Genomic DNA, 26,197 nt, shown 5'->3' with positions numbered 1-26,197 from the left:
GAATGCAGGCTTTCTCTGAAGCCTGGAGAGCGAGAGGGGTCGGTGCGCACCGACCCCTCTCACTCTCCAGGCTTCAGGAATCTCTGCGCAACCCTCGGGAGACCGGCGCGAAGTCGCACCGGTCTCCCCAGGGTTGCGCAGAGCTGCCTGCATTCTGAAGCCTGGGGCGCACTGAAGAGCGTGCCCGGGCTTTGCACAGCTCTCCGCAAGCCTGGGGAGACCGGCGCTTCCCCCATGCCAGCCCCACCCCTGGGGGGGGGGAAATAATTTTTTTTCTTTATTCCCCCCCCCCCAAAAAAAACTAGGTGCGTCCTATGGGGCGGTGCATCCTATAGGGCGAAAAATACGGTGCTTACAGTTTGGACCTGAGCACAACGGCACCTTCCCTGCTATGAGTCCAGCAACTTATATTCAGAGGCATATTGTCTCTGGCACTAATGGTACTAACTGCATAGGAATATGTCATGGAAATTGTACTCAGTATTGATCCAGAGCAGATTGAGATGTATAGTTAGCAGAGTAAAAACTTAAACACGTTGCAGGATTCCCAAAAAATAGACCAGAGGCAATTCTATTTCATCCAGCAGAGCTTTACTGCTGCTGAAGGCAAATGAGCATCATGGTCACAAATCCAGTACAATCAGGATTGGCCCTGTCCATAAGAAATCCAGTTGCAGCAGACTTAACCTTACACTTAACAAACCTTAACACTATATACAGAACACCACACCAGAGAGATAGAAAGAGAACGTGAAACCCAGGTTCCTTCTGGCCCTACTTTTAAAGTCAGCATGACCTTGACAGAACCAGTTTAAGCCAGCTGTACAGTGGTACCTCTGGTTAAGTACTTAATTGGTTCCGGAGGTTCGTTCTTAACCTGAAACTGTTCTTAACCCGAAGCACCACTTTAGCTAATGGGACCTCCTGCCGCCGCCGTGCCGCTGGAGCACGATTTCTGTTCTAATCCTGAAGCAAAGTTCTTAACCTGAAGCACCAATACTGGGTTAGCGGAGTCTGTAACCTGAAGCGTATGTAACCTGAGGTACCACTGTACTCAGCTTCTCTGAAGGAATGGCCCAAACATCATGAACCTTCTGCTTGTTTCTTTCACACAGAGAAGCTTCCAGAACCCTCTTGAATTAATTAGAATAGGAAATATCTCTACACATAAGATCAATACTTTATGCACTGAGAAATGCAAACTGACAGTATCATGCCTAGTAGCCATTGATAGCATTATCTTCTGTGAATTTGGGGGCCATGACTGGATGTTGTGGCAGTGAATTCCATAGATATTTCGTTCACGCAAATTGTGCAATTTTGCTTCAAATTTGTTTTGAATTGTCTGCTGCCTGAAATTTTCTAGGTTGTTTTGAATGCTCCTTCTGCTGGTATTGTTTACATGTGACTTTGATTAAAATCTTTCAGAAACATACCATCTTTCCCACATCATCCATCTTGTTTGCTTATTGTGATGCTAATGGTATGAGTGTTAGCTGGACGGTTCTAAACCTGGAAAGTTATTAGCGGGGGGGGGGGGGAATGAGCTATTGTTTAGAGAGCTGGCATGTTAATGAGGGGTTGAATGAAAATAAGGAAAAGCTTCATCAACTAGACAAGTAAGTTTTCCCATCAGCATAAGCCATTAATGCCTATTAATATAAGTAAATATTACCAAGCAGAGCTGAAATAACAGCAATGATTGGATGCACCATTCAATATTTCTCAAGAGAATGACACATGAAATGACTACGGTTATTTCAGTGATGCAAACAGTCTTCCTTCCACATAACTAATAAGATTCCAATTTGCTATCAATTAAACATTGTGGTTTGCAGCATTACTGTTTGATTGCTGAGGGATTCGTTCATCTTGACTGCATATGCCCACACCGCCTACCCCTGCCAAAAACTGGAACTTAGCTAGCAAACTGTATCCTGAAGGCTCTTGAGTTTGTGCCCTAGTTGGATCCCTGCCAGATAATGGGAAAGTAAATCTATAGCATGGTCTAGTTTGCCATTCAGAGCTTGGCATTTTTAAATGTGTATGTGTGTGTGCGTGCGCACATGCGCGTGAAAAGGGAAAGGCTTGGCCAAGTTTCTGGTGATGTCACAACAAACTTTAACTCTGCCTCAAGAGAGCCTTGTCCATACTGCTATCTTGTGTGTGTGCACTGTGGATTTGTTGTTGTTGTTTAGTCATTTAGTCATGTCCAACTCTTCGTGACCCCATGGACCAGAGCACGCCAGGCACTCCTGTCTTTGCACTGTGGATAGGGCTGTGCAATATTTCAATACAGTGGTACCTCCGATTACTAACTTAATTCATTCCGGAGGTCCGTTCTTAAGCCGAAACTGTTCTTAACATAAGGCGCGCTTTCGCTAATGGGGCCTCTTACTGCTGCCGCACGACTTCTGCTCGTATCCTGGGGCAAAGTTTGCAACTAGGGGCATCTACTTCCAGGTTAGTGGAGCTCGTTACCCAAAGCATTCATAATGAGGATGGTACATAACCTGAGGTTCTACTGTATACCATCCAAAACTGGTTTGAAGTCCATATTATGATATCGGTTTCATAGTTTATGACCCAGCAATATATTGCAGACTATGATGTGTGCGTGCTATGAAAAAATCGCAATGTGGGGGAAACCGTGAAGAAGAAGAGGAAGAGGAAGAGGAAGAGGAAGAAGAAGAAGAAGAAGAAGAGATGGGACTTGATATCCCACCTTTCACTCCCCTTAAGGAGTCTCAAAGCGGCTAACATTCTCCTTTTCCCTTTCTCCCCACAACAAACACTCTGTGAGGTGAGTGAGGCTTCAGAGAAGTGTGACTAGCCCAAGGTCACCCAGCAGCTGCATGTGGAGGAGCGGGGAAGCGAACCCGGTTCACCAGATTATGAGTCCACCACTCTTAACCACTATACCACACTGGCCAGCCAGTGCCTCTTGATCAGTGTTTTTCAACCTTTTTTGGGCAAAGGCACACTTGTTTCATGAAAAAAATCACGAGGCACACCACCACTGTGTGCGGAGAGGGATATGTCAGAGCCCCGCTGCTCTCTATGGGGAATCGGATGAGAGCAGACCGCCTGTCCGCTCTCATCCGATCCCATCCGATCTGATCCCCACCCAGGACAGATGGAAAATAGGGTGTACACAGTCCGGCGCCCGCCTAGTGGGCGAAAATTTGACTTTTTTTTAAAATCTTTCGAATTTTTCAATTTTTCCCATGGCACACCAGGCAACATCTCACGGCACACTAGTGTGCCGCGGAACAGTGGTTGAAAAACACTGCTCTAGATAGCTCCATCCTTATTTCAGACATTGTGGTATATCAGTATATCATGACGTTTAGCTGGTGATACATCACAAAGTTGAAAACCAGAAATCACCCAGCCCTAACTGTGGGTGGGGATGTTTGGAGGTTTGTCTTCCAGTAAAGGACTTACAGGCTCACCACCCTCAAACTTTCTTCAAGTTTGTGAAGGTGCCTCTGCTGCTCATGCATGTGTAACTACTTTAACACCATTAAAGTAGTGATTATTTTGAGTGTTAGCAGCGGATTCCTATCAGAAAGCATGGTTCATGGGGCTAAACCAATAAAACCATGGGACTCATACGGTTACACTCTTTTGTTTTAAATATAAAATGTAAATACATCCTTGGGTGTTCTACCCTCTCTGCTGGTAGGTAGCAGAAAAAATATTATTATTATTATTATTATTATTATTATTATTATTATTATTATTATTAATTAATTATACCCCGCCCATCAGGCTGGGTTTCCCCAGCAACTCAGGGCAGCTCCCAACAGAATTAAAAGCACAATCAATCATCAAACATTAAAAACCTCCCTAAACAGGGCTGCCTTTCTAACTGGCTATAAGTGATAGGAATTCCCACTGCTGCCTGCACCTTTGTTTGTTGTTGTTGTTGTTTTGTTTTAATTAAATATTTTCTTGATTTACAGAAGTGTGTGTAATGTCTCTTGTATTTTTTCCATGTAACATTTTTACAAATCAGTTTCATTTGTTGAGACATTAGGAAGAAAAGGGGGGGGAGATGGGGTGGGGGGTCGGATGGCGGTGTTTCTATTTTGCTTAATGTATGTAGGGTTTGGTGTCAGCATTACTCGTGCCAGTTCTCTGCTGTTCACTTGTGTTTCTTTGGTGGTGAGAGAGGTTGGGGTTGGCCTAGGGTGTGGTTGTTCATTTGTGGTTGGCTGTGGTGATCTTTGTGTTTGTGAGTGAGTGGGGTGGGTGGGTGGGTGTTTTGGATCAGGTTAGCCATGTTGATGGATTATAGTCATTGTCTTGTTGGGCTGTGTACGCGATAAAGTGGAGCCATACCGGGGTAAAGGCGTCTTCTTCTATTTGTCCCCGTGTCAGTTTCAGTTTATTGGTTATTTTTTCTAGTAGGGCTGTTTCCCATACTGTTTGGTACCATTGGTCCATGCTTACTCCTGTCAGGTCTCTCCAGTGTCTGGCTGTGGTGTTTCTAGCTGCTGAAAGTAGGTGAGTTATGAGTTCTTTGTGGTGCAAGTGGGCGTTGTTGTCTTGGAAGATGTTGCCTGCACCTTAGTTGTTGTCTATCTGCCCATATCATGCATGGAGACTAGACCTTATAGTCAGCTCTTAATGTGAGGATTGTGGGTTTGAGTCCCACGTTGGGGAAAAGTTCCCTGTATTTCAGGGAGTTGGACTAGATGGCTCTTCATCAACTCTATGATTCTGTTATTCTAACCACATGGTCCAGGCCTGATATGTAGAAACAAGTCAAATGATAAGATGGACCTAAGAACCCCCCAAAAAGATTACCCTCTAAGTTTGGATCCAGGGCAGGTCAAATCAGGTCCAGATTGGTCTGAACCTAATCAGGTCTGATCTAGATTCACAAACCGGGGACGCAAATCAGATGGCGGGGGGGGGGATGCACAACCCTAATAATTGGCTTAACTTTCTCTAGACCACGGCTGCTTGAATTTCCCCTCCCTCCAAAAAAACCCACTGTTTTTGAAAAGTGAGAAATTGCTAGTCCAAGCTGTCTTCTTGGTATCAGCATGTCAGGCAGGCTCTTCGTTAACAAAGCTGTTGTCAAGGTTTCCACACACACACACACACACACACACACACACACACACACACTTTATGTGTGACCAGTCAGGTACCAGCCTCATGCAATACATATTTGAAAACCTTCACCTCATCTTGTTAAAGGGCTCTGTGGGAAGACATGTAAAAGACAGCTTGGGTGAGGAAATGGAACAGCCAGCCAAAATAATGTGGATTTCTTCTACCCAGAATGCAAAATCTAGCTGTCACTGGCATAGATGTTTGCTGTGCTGAACATGATGTGGATTGAACCAGTTCTAGTCTAGCCTGAGGTCCAGAGCTCCTTTTCAGATAATACAAAGTTTTATTATAGTGCTTCTCTCTAGAGACAACATGAATTGGGGTCTGGTTTCAAGATGGTTCTGTAGAAGTAGATGTGATCGCCTTGAGCATGACAAAGTCAAAGTGAATTAATTAAATAATGAACAATTAGTTGAAAGAGCCCATGCCATGTTCTAAGAATACACCAGGAGACCTCATTATATAAGTCTCAGTTATCCAGTAGGTCATAATGCAAACATCTGTGTTTGAATTCAGAGTTCACTATTAACTACTTGGGTTTACTTAAAACAGCTAATGTGGAAATTTCATTCATATGCATTGGTTGAAAGAAGGGAAAATTTCACACCTTTCCCATTCTCTAAATCCCACGCTCTAGTCCACCGTCACCTGAGTCAACAAATGCCCACCACTGAAGTTTATCAATCCAGCAGTGCAAGGAGCACATAAGGGAAGTTATGGAAAAGAGGAAGAGTCAGTGCCCATCTTTGGACCAGATAGCTGGCCATTTAAGGCTCCAAAGTTCCCCACAGTACAAGCCAGAGGAGGTAGTCTGGAGACAGAGATGAGGCTTCAGTCTGCTCCCAACCTTTGCTTGATCAAGTTGCTCATTCTGAGTAATCCATGGTCCTAACTACATCTGACCAGCTGTACCTCCTCCTCCCTGGCATCTAGCAGTGGTCCAGAACATGGTGGCATCAAGTCCTGCCCTTCTCTACTATAGCAATGAATATGTAGCAAGGACAAGGGAGCATGCGACCCGATGATGTTGTGTATTGTCTTTCCATAACTGCATGTTATGGAGAAAAGGAGGGTGAATGCAGCTTTCAAGTTCTGTGTTCTTCCTCCCATTAAGTTCTGCACTTCCATGATATCTCTACTGATAACTATCACTGAGGCTTCTAGCCCATGTTACGCTCACTCATTATAGTGTCTGAATGCCACAATAGGTGGCTGAGAAAAGAATGCCGAATGTCTTGGTCTGAGGATCTTGACATCCTAGGGTGGTGGGCTCTAACCCATAATAACCGTCGAGAAATGTGCCTAACCAGTATATAGTACATCATACCTTCCAACATTTCTCGGATGAAAATAGGGACATCCTATTCCAAAATAATAATATTATTATTATTTATACCCTGCCCATCTAACTGGGTTGCCCCAGCCACTCTGGGTGGCTTCCAATATATATATATAAACATAATAAAACATTACATATTTTAAAAACCCTTCCCTGTACAGTGGTACCTCGGGTTAAGAACTTAATTTGTTCTGGAGGTCCGTTCTTAACCTGAAACTGTTTTTAACCTGAGCTACCACTTTAGCTAGTGTGGCCTCCCGCTGCCACCACGCCACCGCCACCGTGCGATTTCTGTTCTCTTCCTGAAGCAAAGTTCTTAACCTGAAGTACTTTTTCTGGGTTAGCAGAGTCTGTAACCTGAAGCGTCTGTAACCCAAGGTACGACTATATAGTGCTTCTTTCAAATGGTTTGGGGATCAGATAACTCCATACCTTCCAGCAGTTCTCCAGTGGAAATAGGGACATCATACGGAAAAGCGGGACATTCCGGGATCAAATCAGAAACTGGGACAGCTTCTGTAAATCCCGGAATGTCCCTGGAAAATAAAATATTATTGAGTGAGTGAGTGAGTGAGTGAGTGAATTGATACACCACCCTATACCCAGTGATCTCAGGGCAGTTCACAGAAAAAAAGGGGGGGGGAATCATGAAATACATAAGCAAAGTAAAAACAATAACCCAATAATACCCCCCCCAAAAAAAATTTTTAAAAGGGCCTAGGGTGTCAATCAAATCAACCAAAGGCCTGGTTTAAAAGGAATGGTTTTGCCTGGTGCCTAAAGGTGTACAATGAAGGCAGCAGGTGCACTTCCCTGGGGAAAGCATTCCACAGACGGGGAGCTACTGCAGAGAAGGCTCGTTCTCTTGTTGACACCCTCTGGACTTCTCAAGAAGAAGGCACATGAAGAAGGGTCTCAGAAGATGATCTCAGGGTCCAGGTAGGTTCATATGGAATGAGATGGTCCTTGAGGTATTGAACTGTTTAAGGCCTTACAGGTTAAAGCCAGCACTTTGAATTGGGCCCGGAAACTAATTTGTAGCCAGTGTAGTCGGACCAGAATCGGTGTAATATGCTCAAACCATCTTGCTCCGGTGAGCAACCTGGCTGCCAAATTCTGCACTAGCTGAAGTTTCCAAACTGTCTTCAGAGCCCTGTGTATAACACATTGCAGTAATCTAACCTTGAGGTTACCAGAGCGTAGACAACAGTAGTTAGGTTATCCTTGTCCAGACAGGGACGTAGCTGGGCCACCAGCTGAAGTTGATGGAAGGTACTCTGGGCCACTGAGGCCACCTGAGCCTTGAGTGACAGCAAAATACAGTGGTACCTCAGGTTAAGTACTTAATTCATTCCGGAGGTCCGTACTTAACCCGAAACTGTTGTTAACCTGAAGCACCACTTTAGCTAATGGGGCCTTCCGCTGCCGCCGGAGCATGATTTCTCTTCTCATCCTGAAGCAAAGTTCTTAACCTGAAGCACTATTTCTGGGTTAGTGGAGTCTGTAACCTGAAGCGTATGTAACCTGAAGCGTATGTAACCCGAGGTAGCACTGTATACAGGAGTACCCCCAAGCTACAAACCTGGTCCTTCAGAGGAAGTGTAACAACATCAAGAGCAGGCGATCTCCCACCCATCTGGTCTAGGGAACCACCCATTTACAGTGCCTCAGTCATATCTGGATTGAGTTTCAGTTTGTTGGCTCTCATCCAGTCCATTACCGAGGCAAGACCCTGGTCCAGCACTTCCACTGCCTCACCTGCATCTGTAAAGGAGAAATAGAGCTGAGTGTCATCAGCATACTCCCAACAATGTACTCTGAACCTCTGGATAACCCAACCCAGCAGTTTCATGTAGATGTTAAACAACGTAGGGGATAGGATTGAGCCCTGCAGAACCCCACATCGAAGGTTCCACAGGGCTGAAAAACATTCCCCTAACAACACCCTCTGGGAACGGCCATCAAAGTAGGACTGGAACCACCGCAAAGTAGCGCCACCCACCCCTAGTTTGGACAGTCACTCCAGAAGGATACCATGGTTGATGGTATCGGAAGTTGCTGAGAGGTCGAGAAGAATTGACAGGGACATGTTAGCTTTGTCTCTCTCTCTCAACAGAGGTCATCATACAAGGTGACCAAAGCAGTTTCTATGCTAAACCCCCAATTGAAATGGATCCAGAAAATCAGTTTCTTCCAAAAGCGCCTGGATCTGGTCTGCGACCACTCGCTCCACAACCTTGCCCAGGAAAGGGAGATTAGCAACTGGCCGGTAGTTTGTTAGGCTTTCTGAATCCAGGGAAGGTTTTTTAAGGAGTGGCTTTTCCACTGCTTCCTTCAAACAGGCAGGGACCACCCCCTCTTGTAAGAGGCATTGATCACCTCCCTGGCCCAGCCAGATGTTCCCTCCCTTGGTTTTTATCAGCCAAGAGGGGCAAGGCTGTAGAGCGCAAGTGATCACCCTGACTGATCCAAGCACCTTGTCCATTTCCTTGAGCCTTACCAACTGAAATTCATCCAACACAACAGGACTAGACTGTGTTCTAGACACCCCATGACAAGATTCATCTGCTATAACAGCAGAGTCAAGGTCTTGGTGGATGCAAGCGATTTTATCCTCAAAACAGAGACACTTGGAAGGTCTGGTACATGAAATCCTTGACCGGGTCTTAGCAAAAGCACAATGCCTTTTGTTGGTACCATTATAGCAAACGATGCAGCCTTTTTTGAGTTATTCTTAGCATAAGCTGTCTGCTTATGGGTCAAGGTCAATTCTATGCAATTTGTTCTTAATAAGGGAGAGTGAAAGGCTCCTTGGATACCCACCATATGGGGCCTCTTCCTCGGAGGTCAGGCTATTAGTAAACCTTGGTGAATTTACACCAAGGCTTTGCTCTCGGAAGGAAACGGCCATTTGTGCAACCACCCTTAATAGCACACACACACACACACACACACACACTCTCAATGTGTCTCACTCCTTCTGTCATTTGTAACAGCTGAGGATACTCTATAAATAGTGTGAAATGCCGGACCGTTTTTATGGCTCGCTGGCACAAAACAGAAGGTGAATAGGGAGTTAAGGGATTGGTTCCATCGCCGTTGCTGGGGTTACCACGGAAGCCTGCATCCTCTGGAACACCTTTCTCTTGCTCAATTTGTGCACGGTGCTCTAATTGCAACGGATAAGATGTGTTTCGCGGTGTGAAACCTATTAGCCCACATCATTGGAAGGGGCAGACGGGATTTAAATAGCTTTGCATAGCCAATAAAAGTAGGCAGGTGCTTGCCAGCAGCCGCCTAATTGAAAACAGAAAGGGGGATATGTAAGTGTAAATGTACTCCCAGCTGTTTGCATAAATCTGAATACATTTGCATAGTTCCGAGAGCAGCAAATGAAGAATGAAAGGCAAAGGGGGAGAACAAATGATGAACTGTCCATCATTACACCATTCAGGACTCTCCAGATGCAAATACCTGTTTTATTTTATTCCTCTTCCCCTTGCTTCTATATATACTTTAAAAAAAAAATAATCCTCTGTTTTTCACAACAGACATTTACCAATATGTTTTGACCCAAAGTTTCATAGAATCATAAAATTGTATTGTTGGAAAGGACCCCAGGGGTCATCTAGCCAAACCATAGCTGTCAATGTTTCCCTTTTTTAAAGGGAAATTCCCTTATTCCGAATAGGATTCCTCACAAGAAAAGGGAAAAGTTGACAGCTACGAGCCAAACTTGTGAAGTGCCCTGAAATCTTCGGATGAACGGTGGTATACAAATCTAATAATAAAATAAAATAATTTTGAGGGAAATGGTGTGTCTTTGCTTCTGTCTTTTGTTCCTAGTGAATGATGCTCAATCACAAGCCTAGAAAATGAACCAGAGGTGAACATGCTATCTTTGTTGCTTTGCAAAACTGATTTTTTTTGGGGGGGGGGGCAGGCGGGAGGGGAATAGTTTGACCAATGGCCCTTCCAACGAGAAAAGCTTGCAAATATTATCTTGTATTGGGCAGTGCAGCTGGTAACATTATAGACCTTCTGCAATCTCTTTGGTACAAATGTAGTTGCTATGGAACTATTTTTGTAGTGATTGTCTAAAGTCGAAATAGGCATCAGTTGAAACCAGAAGAGACTCCACATTCATATACCGTATTTTTTGCACCATAACACTCACTTTTTTCCTCCTAGAAAGTAAGGGGAAATGTCTGTGCGTGTTATGGAGCGAATGCCTGCGGGTGGCAGGGGGGGATCTGGTGCAGTCGTGAGCAGAGGATCCATGGATCCCCTTCCTTCCCTCCTCCGTGGTTACAAAGCATGGATCCACATGGATCCTCAGGATTTTTCATTGGGCTACTCCAAACTCACTGTCAGATCACATGTCTGTGGCCACAGCATGAACCACAAAAATCATATATCCACTATTTCGTTTAGAATATTTTTTTTGTTTGTTTTCCACCTCTAAAAACTACGTGAGTGTTATGGTCTGGTGCGTGTTATAGAGCGAAAAATACGGTATATGTGGAAATTTAATCACATACTTTCTTGACATGACCTTGATGAGTGTTTTACTTAAGACACATCAGGATACATAAAATGTTCTTTGGTCTATTTTTAAACTGCCTTAACTGTTTTTGGTTCAAGGTAAATAAAATGTTCTGTTTTTAAAAATACATAAACGTGGATCAAACAGACTGTCCTCTGGTGTCATATGCTGATCACATAGCATATCTATAATACAGTGGTACCTCGCAAGACGAATGCCTCGCAAGACAAAAAACTCGCTAGACGAAAGGTTTTTCCGTTTTCGAGTTGCCTCGCAAGACAAATTTCCCTATGGGCTTGCTTCGCAAGACGAAAACGTCTTGCAAGTTTGTTTCCTTTTTCTTAACACTGTTAATACAGTTGTGACTTGACTTCGAGGAGCAACTCATAGAACGCAGTGTACATAGTAGCCTTTTTTGAGGTTTTTAAAGACTTTGGTGATTTTTGAAGCTTTTCCAGAACTTCTTTTGCAGCCATTTGGTAAGTTAAGTTTTTAAAACTTTTTTGGGGGGTTTTGGATTTTGGGTTGGGGTGTTTGGAATTCAAGGACTTGGTGTTGGGGAGGGGTTTGCAAGAATCTGGAAGCTTGTGTGTTTTTTTCTGCATTTTTATGATTTTCTGTGACCATTGGGCCACTCTGCTCTTTTTTTAAAAAAATTCTGGATTTGAATTTCTGTGTGCTGGGTGGCTGGGGGAACAGTTGGGGAGGGGTTTGCAAGAATCTGGAAGCTTGTGTGTGTTTTTCTGCATTTTTATGATTTTCTGTGACCATTGGGCCACTCTGCTGTTTTTTTAAAAAAATTCTGGATTTGAATTTCTGTGTGCTGGGTGGCTGGGGAAACAGTTGGAGAGGGGTTTGCAAGAATCTGGAAGCTTGTGTGTTTTTTTCTGGCATGGAGAGGCTGCCAGTTCTGATGTTTCTGCGGCTGAAGACTTTGCAGCGGAGTTCCTGGAGGTTGTGAAGACGGAGGGCTATGTTCCACTGCGACGAGACCGGGCTGTTTTGGAAGAGGATGCCCAAAAGGACTTTCATCACACAGGAGGAGGCCAAGTTGCCTGGCCACAAGCCCATGAAGGACCGTCTGACCCTGCTCTTCTGTGCCAACGCAAGTGGCGACCTGAAGATCAAGCCCTTGCTGGTGTACCACTCGGAGAACCCACGGGCCTTCAAGAGACACAAGATCAACAAGGAGCGGCTGAGTGTCATGTGACGATCCAACAGCAAGGCTTGGGTCACACGTGTGCTGTTTGTGGACTGGGTCAATCTTGCTTTTGGCCCTGCTGTCAAGCAGTACCTGCTGGACAACGACCTGCCGCTGAAGGCTTTGCTTCTGATGGACAATGCTCCTGCCCATCCTAAAGGCCTTGAGGTGGACTTGTTGGAGGAGTTCAGCTTCATCAACATCATGTTCCTGCCGCCTAACACCACGCCACTGCTCCAGCCGATGGATCAGCAGGTCATCGCCAATTTCAAAAAACTCTACACCAAGGAGCTTTTCAGGCGATGCTTCGAGGTGACTGACTGCACCACCATCACCCTGCGGGAATTCTGGAAGGACCACTTCGACATCGTCACCTGCTTGAAGATGATCACCACGGCCTGGAACGGGATCAGCCAGAGAAATTTGAATTGCGCTTGGCGCAGCCTGTGGCCGGACTGTGTGGCACCAAGTGACTCTGATGCACCAGAGTCAACAGTGGTGCAGGACATTGTTGCCTTGGGGAGGACCATGGGCCTGGAGGTCACGGAGGAGGACGTCTGCGAGCTGGTGGAGGAGTACGACGACGAGCTGACCACCGTGGAGCTGGTCGAACTGCAGGCAGAGGCTGCGCAGGAGCAGGCCTCACTGGAAGAGGAGGAAGCAACTGAGGAACGGCTGTCCTCCGAAAAACTGAGGGACATTTGCCTGAAGTGGAAGGAGGTGCAGACTTTTGCAGAGCAGCACCACCCTGAGAAGCACGTGGCACATGACGTTGGGAACATTTTTGATACGAGGGTCATGTCGCCTTTCAGGGAGGTGCTGAAAAGGCGGATGAAGCAGCAGACTATGGACAGGTTCTTGAGCAAGAAGCAAAGAGTGGAAGAGGAGCCTTCTTCGAGTGGTCCCCCAGAGTCTTAGAAAATGTACTGTACACTTTGTTGATTTTTAAATGTTTTTCTGTCATGTTTATAAAGTTAATTTATTTTCCCTTCAATTTTTGAACTGCTCTTTACAGTATGTGTGACTTTAAAGAGCAGTTAATAAACTGTTGTTGTACCAAATTTGGCTTTGTTTGGCCTTTTTTTGACCATAGGAACGCATTAATTGATTTTCAATGCATTCCTATGGGATTTCGTGATTCGCAAGACGAAAAATTCGCTAGATGACAAAACTTGCGGAACGAATTAATTTCGTCTTGCGGGGCACCACTGTACTGATGTGCTTTGAAAATAGTAATCATTTCCCTACAGGAGAGACAACTATGAACATTTTAAAATGCAAAACAGTATACTTTCCCAACAAGTGTACCAATATATATCACTTTATACAAAGCTATTGTTTCTGTCTGGATAATAATTATGGTTGATAAAAACTAGGTCATGCACAGTGTACACCTACTGAATTCAGCGGACATAGTCTGATTCTATTTTAACCTTGCTTATCACTCTATAACTAGGTAGTTTCGTTAAAACTGAATTAGCTACTTGTATGAATATGGTAGCCTGACCAAGTAGCATTTTTTTAAGAGGTAAAGATAATCAAAACAGGACAATTTTCTTTCTAAAATATATGAAAGGGACCCTTCATGTCTCTGCCATTTATGAAAATTTAAAGATCGCCATGAGGCATTCCATGAAACTTCTTTGAAGCTAGATAAAAATGAAGCTGATTTTTTGGGGGGTGAATTCTTCATCACTTTTGGCTGTTATTTCTCTCGGGGTAACAGCCTAGTCCACAATGCAACATTGATCCTGGGCTGGTCTTCTGGAGGGGAGAGCCAAGAGAATGTAGGGAGTCAAGTAGGTTTGGGGGCCAAGCCAATGGGGAATTCAGTCTCTGCCTGAGTGACAAATTGTATAGACTGAGAAGTCAGGCCTGTGGCAATAAAACAACAGCAAACCAGCCTTTTGCCCCAACCTTCCTAAATTTGGGCCCAAATGACATTTGCCTCATTCCTAGATTAGTTTACTTGGTGACAACAGGAGTATCAGAAAGTTACTTTGTGTTTTGGTCAATATGATACTTGAAGTGGGATGGAGGGCAGGTGGCAAGGGGGTCACCAATAAGAAGCCCCTGTCCATTTTGGTGACACCTAGGGTTGCCATGTGTCCTCTTTTTCCAGGACACATCCTCTTTTTCATGGGTATGTAAAATGAGAGTCGTGATACCTATCCACAGTTAAAAGTAGAAGTCGGCAAATGTGTCCTCTTCTTTGCTCTTCAAAGTATGGCATCTCTAGACCCCAACGCCTCTACCCCAGGACATGTTCCTAGGTATCACCTGATAATAAAACTCAGGTTGGCTGTTACTAGGGAAGGCAAGTACTTCCTTCAAGTACTTGAGTCCTTAGCTGCTAAGGGCTTCATATGTTAGTAAAGGTAGAAAGGTAAAGGACCCCTGAATGGTTAAGTCCAGTCAAAGGTGACTATGGGGTTGTGGCGCTCATCTCGCTTTCAGGCTGAGGGAGCCGGTGTTTGTCTACAGACAGTTTTCTGGGCCATGTGGCCGGCATGACTAAACCCCTTCTGGTGCAATGGAACACTGTGATGGAAGCCAGAGTGCATGGAAACACCGTTTACCTTCCTGCCGCAGCGGTAACTATTTATCTTCTCGCGCTGGTATGATTTTGAACTGCTGGGTTGGCAGGAGCTGAGGCAGAGCAACGAGAGCTCACCCTGTTGTGGGGATTTGAACCGCCAACCTTCTGATCAGCAAGCCCAAGAGGCTCAGTGGTTTAGACCACAGTGCCAACCGCTCCTTCTTATGTTAGTACAGCACCTTCATGTGGGCTTAGGACACCACTCGCCACCAGTGCAGAGTTTTCTGGATTGGTGTAAAATCTCATCTTGCTGCCCAACACATTGTGTAGGTTTATTACTAAACATGTTGCATGCAGTATTTTATAAGTTTCTGTTACGGTGGTACCTTGGTACTTGAATGGCTTGGCTCCCGAACAAATCAGCTCCCAAATGCCACAAACCTGGAAGTGTGTATTCCGGTTTGCGAATGCTTTTTGGAAGCCAAATGTCCAACATGGCTTCTGATTGAGTGCAGGAAGCTCCTGCAACCAATCAGAAGCCGTGCCTTGGTTTTTGAATGGTTCCAGGACTCCTGGAACAGATTAAATTCAAGAACCAGGGTATCACTGTACTTGTGCCCATTCGTGTTCTCTGCAGCAAATAAGTAACAGATACATTATGGCAGTGTTTAACTTTATGCATACTTGTAACTTTAAGACTATAGTTTAGCTTTCTGTGAATCAGCTTTGGGTTTGTGAGGTTCTCCCACCCCTGGCCACAGAGAGGAAATTCGAAGTCTTTGATTCTATTTTATATACAAATGGTGACTAGTCTTGTAGTTTAAAAAAAGATACCTTCAATCCATGGTTTCTGATTCTGGCTAGTTTTGCCAAACTGTAGATAAAGTTATCCACAGTTCCAGGTTCAGAAATAACAACAAACTATAGTTTACTGGAAATGGAAGTGAAAGCTTCTTCTCCAGTTGGAGTAGGAGACAGGAAGGGAGAGTATCAGCCTGTTGAGGTTTGGACATTTAAGTCTATCTGGGGGAAGAATAATTTTTCCAGATGCAAAGGATAGTATTTTCAGTGGTACTACATGTGTACACTCAGTAACTAGTTTCATAGGTAACTAGACTGAGCAAAATAGATAAAGCTGTTTAGACTTCATTATGTTCTAAGACCTGTGAGCATATAACATTGTTTGGATCAATGGAAAGAAGCCTTTGGGAAGGCAAAACTCTCAAATTAATATGATGTTAAAGATGTGCTGGAGGAGGCTGCACACTTAACACTTCTCAGTGCTGAGCCTTTACAGAAATGTATGACTTTTTCATAACTTCCTCTGCCTTGTACTCGACGTGTTCTTTTGATCTCAGACTTGCAGGTTTTGTACCAGGGGTGCCTTACTTTATGATCTATACAATTTAACCTCTTGTATTCCCATTTAGTATAAAGTGGATATACCGGTATCTTCTAGTGCTTTATGAACTTGCTTTGTAGCACATTTCAAGTCTTCTGAGAGCATGCATTCCCTTACTGAAATGTTACTCTAATTGCAACTGATGGGGGAATCCTTTCTGTGCTGTTATAACAAACATCTGCTTCATGTATGGAAACAATTCTTATACTTCATATTTATTTTTAATACACTGCCACTTTCTCTTAAACATCAAGGCACGCTTGTAACCATGTGTTGGTTCACAAGTGCATGTGGAAATGTTAGTGATAACCAGCTTTTATATGAATATCATAGGTTACCATGTTGCTCCAGTTGAATCCAGAAAGCCACAATTCAATGCTGCAAAGTTGAGAGCAAGCTCCTGACTGCTCCAGAATGTTTCTGCAGCCTGGAATGAAAAAGCAGTCTCAAAGTCTGCTGGTTGTAACCGTCTTAATATTTAGTGTAGGAGGTGTTTGGTAGACTTAGAGTTTTCTAGGTGCAAAATTCATTTCAATGTGCACTGATGGCTACTGAAGACAATGAAATATCAATGCCCCCTTTAAAGAATATGTGTTTATAAGTTTAGGAAGTTAGTTTGCTATTAGAGCCCCATGATTCTTGGCTGTGAGTGTGAGATTTTGTGAGGAAGAGGGTTAATGGAACAAGCGGACCCTCAAGAGATTACTTTGATGGCCCTAGTTACAGGTAGGTAGCCGTATTGGTCTGCCGTAATCTAAACAAAATAAAAAAATTCCTTCCAGTAGCACCTTAGAGACCAACTAAGTTTGTTATCGCTCATACCAATAACAAACTTAGTTGGTCTCTAAGGTGCTACTGGAAGGATTTTTTTTATTTTGTTGGCCCTGACGGAGTGGTCTATTATGTTAATGAGATGTCTTTCAATGGATGAGTAATTCTGGAAGAAAAGAACCATTCGTAAATCAGTGCTCTGCATTCTCTGCCCTTCCCCTGACTGGGGGTTAATAGGAAAGAATAACCAGTCTTCTCTCCTTGATGGAGGTGGGAAGAGTTTTGCTCTCCAGGAGAGAGCAAATGACTTGCTATGACTTGAGAAGCCCACGTGGAAACCTAATGGAAGTCAAGGAGAGAGGGGAGGTTCTGGTGCGTATCCAAAAGTCCTTGCAGCGATGGCAGGAGTGTGTTAAATACAAGGGTTAAGTTAATTTCTCTCAAGCATGCAATTGCTTTTCTAGCCATTTGAGCAAGAGGGGCAAGCAAATCTTAGCAACTACATCCTTATCTGCCCTGCAAATGACTTCAAGGTCACTTTGATGCCTAGATTTGTCCCCTTTATGTTTTAGTAGAGGATCAAACAAACTACACACACAGAGAGAGAGAGAAGAGGAGGAGGAATTTGGATTTGATATCCCGCTTTATTACATTCTCCTTTCCCTTCCTCTCCCACAACAAACACTCTGTGAGGTGAGTGGGGCTGAGAGACTTCAGAGAAGTGTGACTAGCCCAAGGTCACCCAGCAGCTGCATGTGGAGGAGCGGGGAATCGAACCCAGTTCACCAGATTACGAGACTACCGCTCTTAACCACTACACCACACTGGAGTAAAGAGAGTTTTAATCTTCCAGCTACAAAATAAAGATTTCTAACTGTGAAAAAGGCTGCTTTTCCTTGGAAGTCCAGATTAGAACAAATAATCTGATTGGGAGTGATTATGATTTTTGGAGTGTAAATAAATAAATAGAACACAAGCATGTGCTAATGTGGAAGCCTGGGATCAATGGTGAGGGGAAACCCCAGAGGCGTGCCTGGGAAGGGCTCCCTTGACAAATATCTCTTTCCCCCTTTTTGGTGGTTTGGCCAATGTTTGTTGAATGAGGAGGTGGGAGTGGGGGAGGAGAAGAAAAGTGAAACCAGGGCGGGGAGCATTAAAACCATTAAGTCCAGGTTCTGAAAGCACTTAACTGCACTATGGGCAGATTCAACAGAAAGATTTACTTACAAAAAAATAAAAGTGATTGTAAGAACACATCTAAGTGGTTTACAAAAATATAAAATGATTTTCTAAAATAAAATTATTGATAAAAATCACAGCCAAATCAGGCATGTAAAATGTTTAAAGGGTGATTAAAATCAACAGCAGCAAAAAAGAAATAGCTTATTTTTATTTTTTTAAAAAATCAAACAAAGTGCATGCTGTATACAGGATTTTTACTTTTAAAATCAAAATCCTTTGGTATTTTGGGATTAAAGAAAAATTAGAACAAGACCCTGCACAGATCTTTAACTATTTATTCTTGTTTGTAATCCTTTCCATTTAATCCTCTAAGATTTACATAATAGAAGAATAGAGATGGAAAAGCTATAAATGCTGTGGTGCATTCAGTCAACATGAGAGTTTACAAGTTCATTGTGGGATAAACAGACCCGTAAGTTCTTTGGACTTAGTAGTGTATTTGACCACAGAACATCTTGTTTCGGGAGGATTCAGACTCTTGATTGGTAGAAGTTTTGTATGACAGCATCCATATAATAGTCACTGGGTGGGATGGCGGGGGGTTGAAACTTTTGCCACCATCTTCCTGTTTTGCTTTGCTACTGCTCCCCTCTGAAGGGAAAGGAAAGATGGCCGACCATCACTGAAGGAGGATGCTGGACCCCCCTCTACTGTTTTGTTGCAACTGATCTGACACAAGATGGGGAGGTTTAAAGTGGGGGTGGGGGGATAGTTGTGTTAGGATTTTCATCCATCTGTGCTGCTCCAGCAGTAGCACTATGTTTTGTGTATATCATTTGAGTGTCTGAGAGAGCATGAGACAGGAAGTCTCAGTACTGTTGGAAGTTGGTTTCACTTCTGTTTGTGATGCTGTTCTGTACTGGTGCTCAAAGAGTACAGATATGCTGATGAATTCTCTGTATATTTGTTGTTGTTTAGTCGTGTCCAACTCTTCATGACCCTGTGGACCAGAACACGCCAGGCACTCCTGTCTTCCACTGCCTCCCGCAGTTTGGTCAGACTCAAGCTGGTAGCTTTGAGAACACTGTCCAACCATCTCGTCCTCTGTCGTCCCCTTCTCCTTGTGCCCTCCATCTTTTCCAACATCAGGGTCTTTTCCAGGGAGTCTTCTCTTCTCATGAGGTGGCCCAAGTCTTGGAGCCTCAGCTTCAGGATCTGTCCTTCCAGTGAGCACTCAGGGCTGATTTCCTTAAGAATGGAGAGGTTTGATCTTCTTGCAGTCCATGGGACTCTCAAGAGTCTCCTCCAGCACCATAATTCAAAAGCATCAATTCTTTGGTGATCAGCCTTCTTTATGGCCCAGCTTTCACTTCCATATATCACTACTGGGAAAACCATAGCTTTAAGTATATGGACCTTTGTTGGCAAGGTGATGTCTTTGTTTTAGAACTATGATTGACTCTTGCTTCTGCAATGATATGTCAAAAGACGAGCGTGCTCCTCTCAGGAGAGAGGGGTCTCTTATCACTGCTCTCTCTGGACTGATGGAGATTTATAGCCAGGGAGGACCACCAGAGAGATGCCCCCATGACTTGGGAAGTTGGCGGCCTTCCCAGGCATGTTTCCAACAAGTTGTTTATCTACTATTTAGTGGGAGGGGTGTATGGGGTGTTAGGGGAGGGGTGGTACCTCTGGTGGTGGACATGCCATGCTCCTTCTGATGTAGCTTGTCCACCTTTGGTCCTCACCCTCCACTCAGCTCTCCCCTGTGGCTCCCAGAACCTGTCAGCATGTGACAGCAGCCACACCTTGGGAATGGTTTTGACTGGCTGGCTAAACCAGGTGAGAGTGGCTGATGGGTCTCAAACCCTCCGTGAGTTAGGGGCTTCCTCCAAACATGAAGACAAGATCCAGCAGATTGAGTGGACAGGACCAGTAGTGGGTCCAACAGCCATGAAGGCAGTTTCTGCATGTGCTGTAAAGGGATGTGGGGGCAGGTGGGGCTCGCCAGCCTGGTAAGGAAGCCCATCTAGGACAAGCATGCCAACAACAAGATGTATGAATCTGCTACTCAGTCATTCTTCTTAATTTTCATTAAGCAGCACTTTTACATGGGCTGAAACTGGCTCTGCCTTGAGCTATCATTTATTAAGTTAGTTTTAAAATATGTTAGGTTTTTGCTTTGTGTTTTTTGAAGTCAAACATTTAAAGAATGGGACTCAACATATCTCTGTGAGGCGGAATTTTGTGACCCTAAAGTGGCAGCTCATTAGCTTTATAGATTTGGATTTTATGCACTCTTTGTCAAGCTATCTTTTAAAGACAATTTAGAAGCTGCATCTTTGTCAACTGTGGTAGCTTATTTCTTGATGAGGGCGAGTTGCTGAAAACACGTCAGTCTTGTTTGCAGGTGTACCCGTTGTCTAGTAGCTTCCAGGACCAATGCAAAGTGCTGGCGATTACTATCTGGAGTTCTGAGTATTGTGTACCTAAAGCAGGTGTGGGTCTAAGACATTTTGGTACCTGAAGTGAACCACCAAATGACACCACCAGGAAGGAAGAGTTGGAACAAGGGAGGAGGGAATCAAATCAACCTTATCCAACAGTTGATGTGGGATTCAAAGGCTGTTGTGGAAGGGGGAAGGGTTGTAGCATGCTCTCAATCATGCCAAGTGGGTACAGAGCCCAAGAGACCCTAGAGGGCAGCCCCTTGCATTTCCTCCTTAGGTGTGGGAGGAGACAAGGAGCACCTTATATTTCCAGGAAGCCACTATAGATGTGGAATCAGGGGTAGTGTGCAGATCCGACCAACAAGGAGTATACCACAGCCACCACTTGCTGCAGCAGAAAGTGATGTATTCCTTGCATGCCAGATCTACTGCCCCTATGGATCCTGCCACCTGAGGCAGTGGCCTCATCTTGCCTCATAGGTGGGTCGGCCCTGGGATGGGGACCCTGCAGCCCGCATGGTCTACCATTTCAGCCACACGATGCCTACCTGCCCTACACCTGCAAACCCTCCAACATTTCTCTGATGAAAATAGGTATATCTTATTTAATAATAATAATAATAATAATAATAATAATAATAATAATAATGACTTTAATTATTTCTACCCCACTCATCTAGAAGACATTTAGAAGACATCTGAAGGCAGCCCTGTTTAGGGAAGTTTTTAATGTGTGACATTGATGTGTGACTGAGCACAGCTTCTGAAGATTTGACAAAGTTCAGGACCACGTAGTGAGAAAAAATGTTACCCCCAGCTGCCGAACTTGGTCTGGGAGGGGTGCAGCAGGCAGTCACCAGGCCTACCAGGCTTGAAAGTTTTCCCACCCCTGGCATAAGAGAAACCCTCCCACATGATTTAGATCTGTCAGACAGGCTTCACTCTTTTATGACAGGGAGATTTGTGAACCTGAGGTACCTTAACTCATTTTTAAACATTTATCATGCACAAAGTACGCATGGCTTGGATTATTGTTTTAATTTCCCCAGAAAGGTCAAAGCAACAAAATTGAAATTTTAGTAGCTGTAACGAGGCTTGCGTATCTGCTATGATTAATCTAGGTCATTAAGGCACAATATGCATTTGATATATGTGGTAACACTTTCAAAAGTGTTGATATTCTATTGCTGTAATTTTTCAGGAATGTTGTGCTTAAGTCCCTTCAGCCTCCCATGAACACTTGGAAACATTTCAATTGATTACTTTTGTGATTTTGCTGTAAGTGAAGAGAAAGAAGCATCGCTTTGAGCTCTAAATGTGGACGTTGGTCTGAAAGCTTTTGTGTGTAACATCGGCATCTGTTGTCCTGAAGGTGACTCAGACAGCCTGTTTACGATTTGCTCACTTGCTCTATTCACATCACTGCATAAGACAAATCTCCTTGAAAATGTATTATCCCTTAAGCGAATAGATTTTAAACTAGTTTAAGTGTCCCGACTTTCCCTCAAGGACCCTGGGCAATTATAGGTCTGTAGTTGCTAAGAATTCTCTGCATGAGATTCTGTCCGATTTGGCAGTCTGGAGACAAGCTGGGCTGCAGTGCAAGTAGACAAAGGTGGGCAGTCTGAGAGGAGGCCATCCAACTAAGAAGCTTACAGGACCAAGTAGAATGTCATTGGTTTCTTGTATCACCTGGTCCCTGCTGGTAACTGCAGGTACAGTCCCCTGCCCGGCCATCATGGTGGCACTGAAATACATTAGAAGCAGGCCAGCCAGCCTATCCTCTAGCAAGCGACTACCATTGTGGGGGTAGCAAGTAAAGGTCCCTGATTCAAGATTTGCAGATTCCAAAAACCTATGGTAGGACGGCACATTCCCTGCAATGAAATATAGCTCACAAGCAAAATGTTTGCTGCTGCTGCTGCTGCTGCTGCTGATGATGATGATTATTATTATTATTATTATTATTATCAGTAAAGGTAAAGGGACCCCTGACCATTAGGTCCAGTTGTGGCTGACTCTTGGGTTCCAGTGCTCATCTCGCTTTATTGGCCGAGGGAGCCGGCGCACAGCTTCCGGGTCATGTGGCCAGCATCACTAAGCCGCTTCTAGCGAACCAGAGCAGTGCACAGAAACGCCATTTACCTTCCCGCTGGAGCAGTACCTATTTATCTACTTGCACTTTGCTAGGTTGGCAGGAGCAGGGACCGAGCAACGGGAGCTCACCCTGTCACAAAGATTTGAACAACCGACCTTCTGATCAGCAAGTCCTAGGCTCTGTGGTTTAACCCACAGCGCCACCCATGTCCCATTATGATCAGTAGTTTTTCATTTTAAAAAATCACTCAAAAGTGAAGGCTAGAGATTTTAGTCATGCTTTCTAGAAAGCAATGTTGGGATGGTATCTTTTGAGTTTTGTAATGGAGATGTAAGGTCTGTATGGCTTTAAGATATCAGGCAGTGGTTTGGGGGGGTCGTGTCCCCAGTTCCAGTTTTGTTGGGAACTACAGTGGTACCTCGGGTTACAGATGCTTCAGGTTACAGACTCCGCTAACCCAGAAATAGTATCTCAGGTTAAGAACTTTGCTTCAGGACGAGAACAGAAATTGTGCTCCAGCAGCGCGGTGGCAGCGGGAGGCCCCATTAGCTAAAGTGGTGCTTCAGGTTAAGAACAGTTTCAGGTTAAGAACGAAACTCCAGAATGAATTAAGTTCTTAACCCGAGGTACCACTGTACAAGACTGCTCTACTTACCACGGGAGCCACTCCCTTGCATTCCAGATTTCTGATTGTGCTCAAATGCTCTTCCCAATTTGGGTAGATACACAGTCAGGGCAAATGGTTGCCCCAATCCACCTACAGCCCAGGTTGGTTCTTGAAGGATATTTGCATTTTATAGAGAAGCTTGCATTTGTTTCCAGAAAAGGAAAATGTAAGAGTTAATCATCAATCTCTTGACCATTCACAACTTTGGTGCAAAGCTTCCCTGTCCCTCGATGTCCAATGCAAGTCCACATATTAGTTAGCGTCTGTTACCCGTTACCCAGGCAACTGAATATCCAAACAATGCTCCGGTATCTGCGATGCTGGCATAAGAGAGAGGAAGGGGAGGGGGGGGAATATTCCCAGGCGTGCTGCTATCACTTCAAGACACGTCATATTCTGCCAGGGACGTTTGCTGGAGGACCACTCCGGCCCCAGGGCAAGCGGTACTTTCCTGCATGCATGGCTGTTGTTGGTGTGTCAGAGTGATAATGAGCAAATGGATAATCCTGACAGGCTGGACTTTATCCGGCTGCCACTTCTGGCCTCGGTTAGTGTAGACCGAACACATTCACACTCTCTGTCAGTCAGTCACCCGGTCTCCCTCTCTCTTTCCCCCCCTTTCCCTTGCTGTAGATTTCTTAATGTAGTTTAATGGCTTTACAAAGAGAGCCAGGCAGACGAGTTCTTTCCTCCGTGGCTGAGCCAGACCATGACCTAGCTCGCCATGAACCTAGAAGGGCTTGAAATGATAGCCGTCTTGGTCATGATTGTGCTCTTTGTTAAGGTGTTGGAACAGTTTGGGCTGATTGACTCGGGCATAGAAGGTAAGAGAGTGGCTTCTCATTGTTTTCTGTTTCTCTAAGTGGCGGTTCTTGAGCAGTGTTATGAAGGGCACCTGTTAATGAGACGTTTTAAGATGCTACTTTCAGGGCAGCAGACACAGCAGGAGTATTTCAGGGCAGATACTACAACTGGAAGCTTCCCCCCTCCCCATCACTGGGTTCTTGCAGCTGAACTGTGACAGTCACTGCAAATATTCCCAAGCGCTTTAGGAGAATTGGTGTGGGGGAAGAAAACTTTGGCTAATGTTTCTGATAACGGTATTAGCCATGCTTCGTTGAATTTGTATGAACAGGCTGGCAAAAAAAGGAAAAGATTTTCAAATAATCACCTCCAAAATGTGCTTTGGCAGGTCAAAAGTTGTATGACAGTGAGGGTTGTGGCAACTATATAATCGTAATTGCTTTGCTCGAAATATGCTGTACGGTAAACATTCAAAACGTTTAAACTTTGTTTGAGAAAAGTTAATTTGTCTTTGGCCGAGGAGAGTTGTTCTGCTTCACATTTTAATTGTCAAGTGCTTTATTTATTGTAGTCTCATCCAACTCAGTATATTCTGGATATAGCACATATGACAGATAAAATGAATTGTGTGGATTTTTAGTTTCTGTATAGTTTTTTCCTGTTGTAACACAAGTCAGTAAAACAGTTGATCTTTTTGTTTTGTTCAGCACATCATCTGCATATTTAGTGTAGTCCGGAAACTGCTTCTCTACATGGGAAGTAACACAAAGGTATTGTTTTCTTTAGTTTTTCAAGGCACCAAGCTGAAATGCCCTGGTGTGTTTTCAACATATTCCGTAATTTTGCATTATAGGCTATCTGTGCACATGACACCAGAAACTTATTCTGTGAGTAGATTAAGGTTTTACAGTCTAACCGGTAAAAAACAAAACCAGCAAGATGTAAGTTTGCTGCTCTGACACAGCTTAAAGTAATTCTGTTTATATAACCCTTTAAAGAAATGTAGTATTTTTTACATGAGAAGAAAGTTCATGGCAGACTGTTTTTGTTTTTGGTGCTGTGTGTTTAGGAAATCCACATATAATCAGCACCAGAGAATACAGTGCCTTCCACAATTGTGGTACCCAGCACATTTATATAAAGAAGATTATTTGGGGAGGCTTATGTATCCATTAGAAAGAAGGCATTCTCTTCGGTATAAATAACTGTATACATTTGCAGATATATTAATAGGACCTAGTGATTTCATTTCAGTGGCATGATTGCTATGACAAACTCATCTATCATTCAAAAAGGCAGTGTTTAAAAGTTCAGCATTATTGGTAGACACTCAAATTTGTAACTGTCCTTACATTATGGGATAGGCTACTCTGTTTCTGTATGATTTGTTTAGGTTTAAACCAAGGCAAAAGCTGGCTGTTTGACAGTGAATTGTAAGGTTGTTAAGCAACAGACTGAGAAAGCACACTTAGTTCACTTGGAAGAAGAAGCATGTATGATCCCAAAGTTTGTTGGCTTGGCAGCACAGATTCCTAGTATTTCTGGGTATGTTTTGATTCTTCTTTTAACAGTACTCTCGCGTTAAGACTTTCAGTTACGGTAAAGTTTCAGAAGGGGTGTTTTGCAAGTGCATTCTTGAAAAATTCAAAAGAGGTGGAAAGTATGTATGTAATGTTGGTGCAATGTGCAATGAATTTAGTAACATAATTAAGTTTATATAAAGTAAAGAATAATTAATGTTTTCACTAGAATGTACAAATTTTTTTTTTTGCTCCTTTTGATTTTTTTTTCCAGTGGAAGGATAGTCCACAGCTTGAGAGAGACGGAGCCTTGTGTGTGTGTGTGTTTTAATGCATGTTTTCCCAAGACCAGTGTGTGCCTTTACTCGATCTCTCTCTCTCTCCCAGTGTGGTGTAGTGGTTAAGAGCGGTAGTCTCGTAATCTGGGGAACCGGGTTCGCGTCTCCGCTCCTCCACATGGAGCTGCTGGGTGACCTTGGGCCAGTCACACTTCTTTGAAAGTCTCTCAGCCCCACTCACCTCACAGAGTGTTTGTTGTGGGGAAGGAA

The 26,197-nt window shown here is 43.9% G+C and overlaps 1 protein-coding gene across 9 annotated transcripts in view; it reads left to right on the top strand.

The window, feature by feature from the left end:
- The window catches only part of KCNIP4 (potassium voltage-gated channel interacting protein 4), a 437,188-nt gene that overhangs the window by 212,930 nt on the left and 198,061 nt on the right, over nucleotides 1–26,197 (top strand). The window contains exon 1 of one of the 9 annotated variants that reach the window (XM_081207932.1): nucleotides 23,687–23,768. The exons of 6 other annotated variants lie outside the window; for them this stretch is intronic. Coding sequence is in view for 1 of the 3 variants with exons in the window: in XM_081207939.1 (XP_081064065.1) it covers nucleotides 24,050–24,149 (100 nt within the window). In the remaining 2 variants the exon portion in view is untranslated. Of the gene's footprint in view, nucleotides 1–23,686; nucleotides 23,769–23,820; nucleotides 23,873–23,898; nucleotides 24,150–26,197 lie in introns of those variants that run through there. 2 more of the 9 variants (XM_081207934.1, XM_081207939.1) reach the window with 2 other exon arrangements.

Source organism: Podarcis bocagei, assembly GCF_964188305.1.
Source record: "Podarcis bocagei genome assembly, chromosome: 9".
Classification (NCBI taxonomy): Eukaryota; Metazoa; Chordata; class Lepidosauria; order Squamata; family Lacertidae; genus Podarcis; species Podarcis bocagei.
Note: the sequence above shows the minus strand (reverse complement) of the source record. Positions and strands in the feature narration are given on the sequence as shown.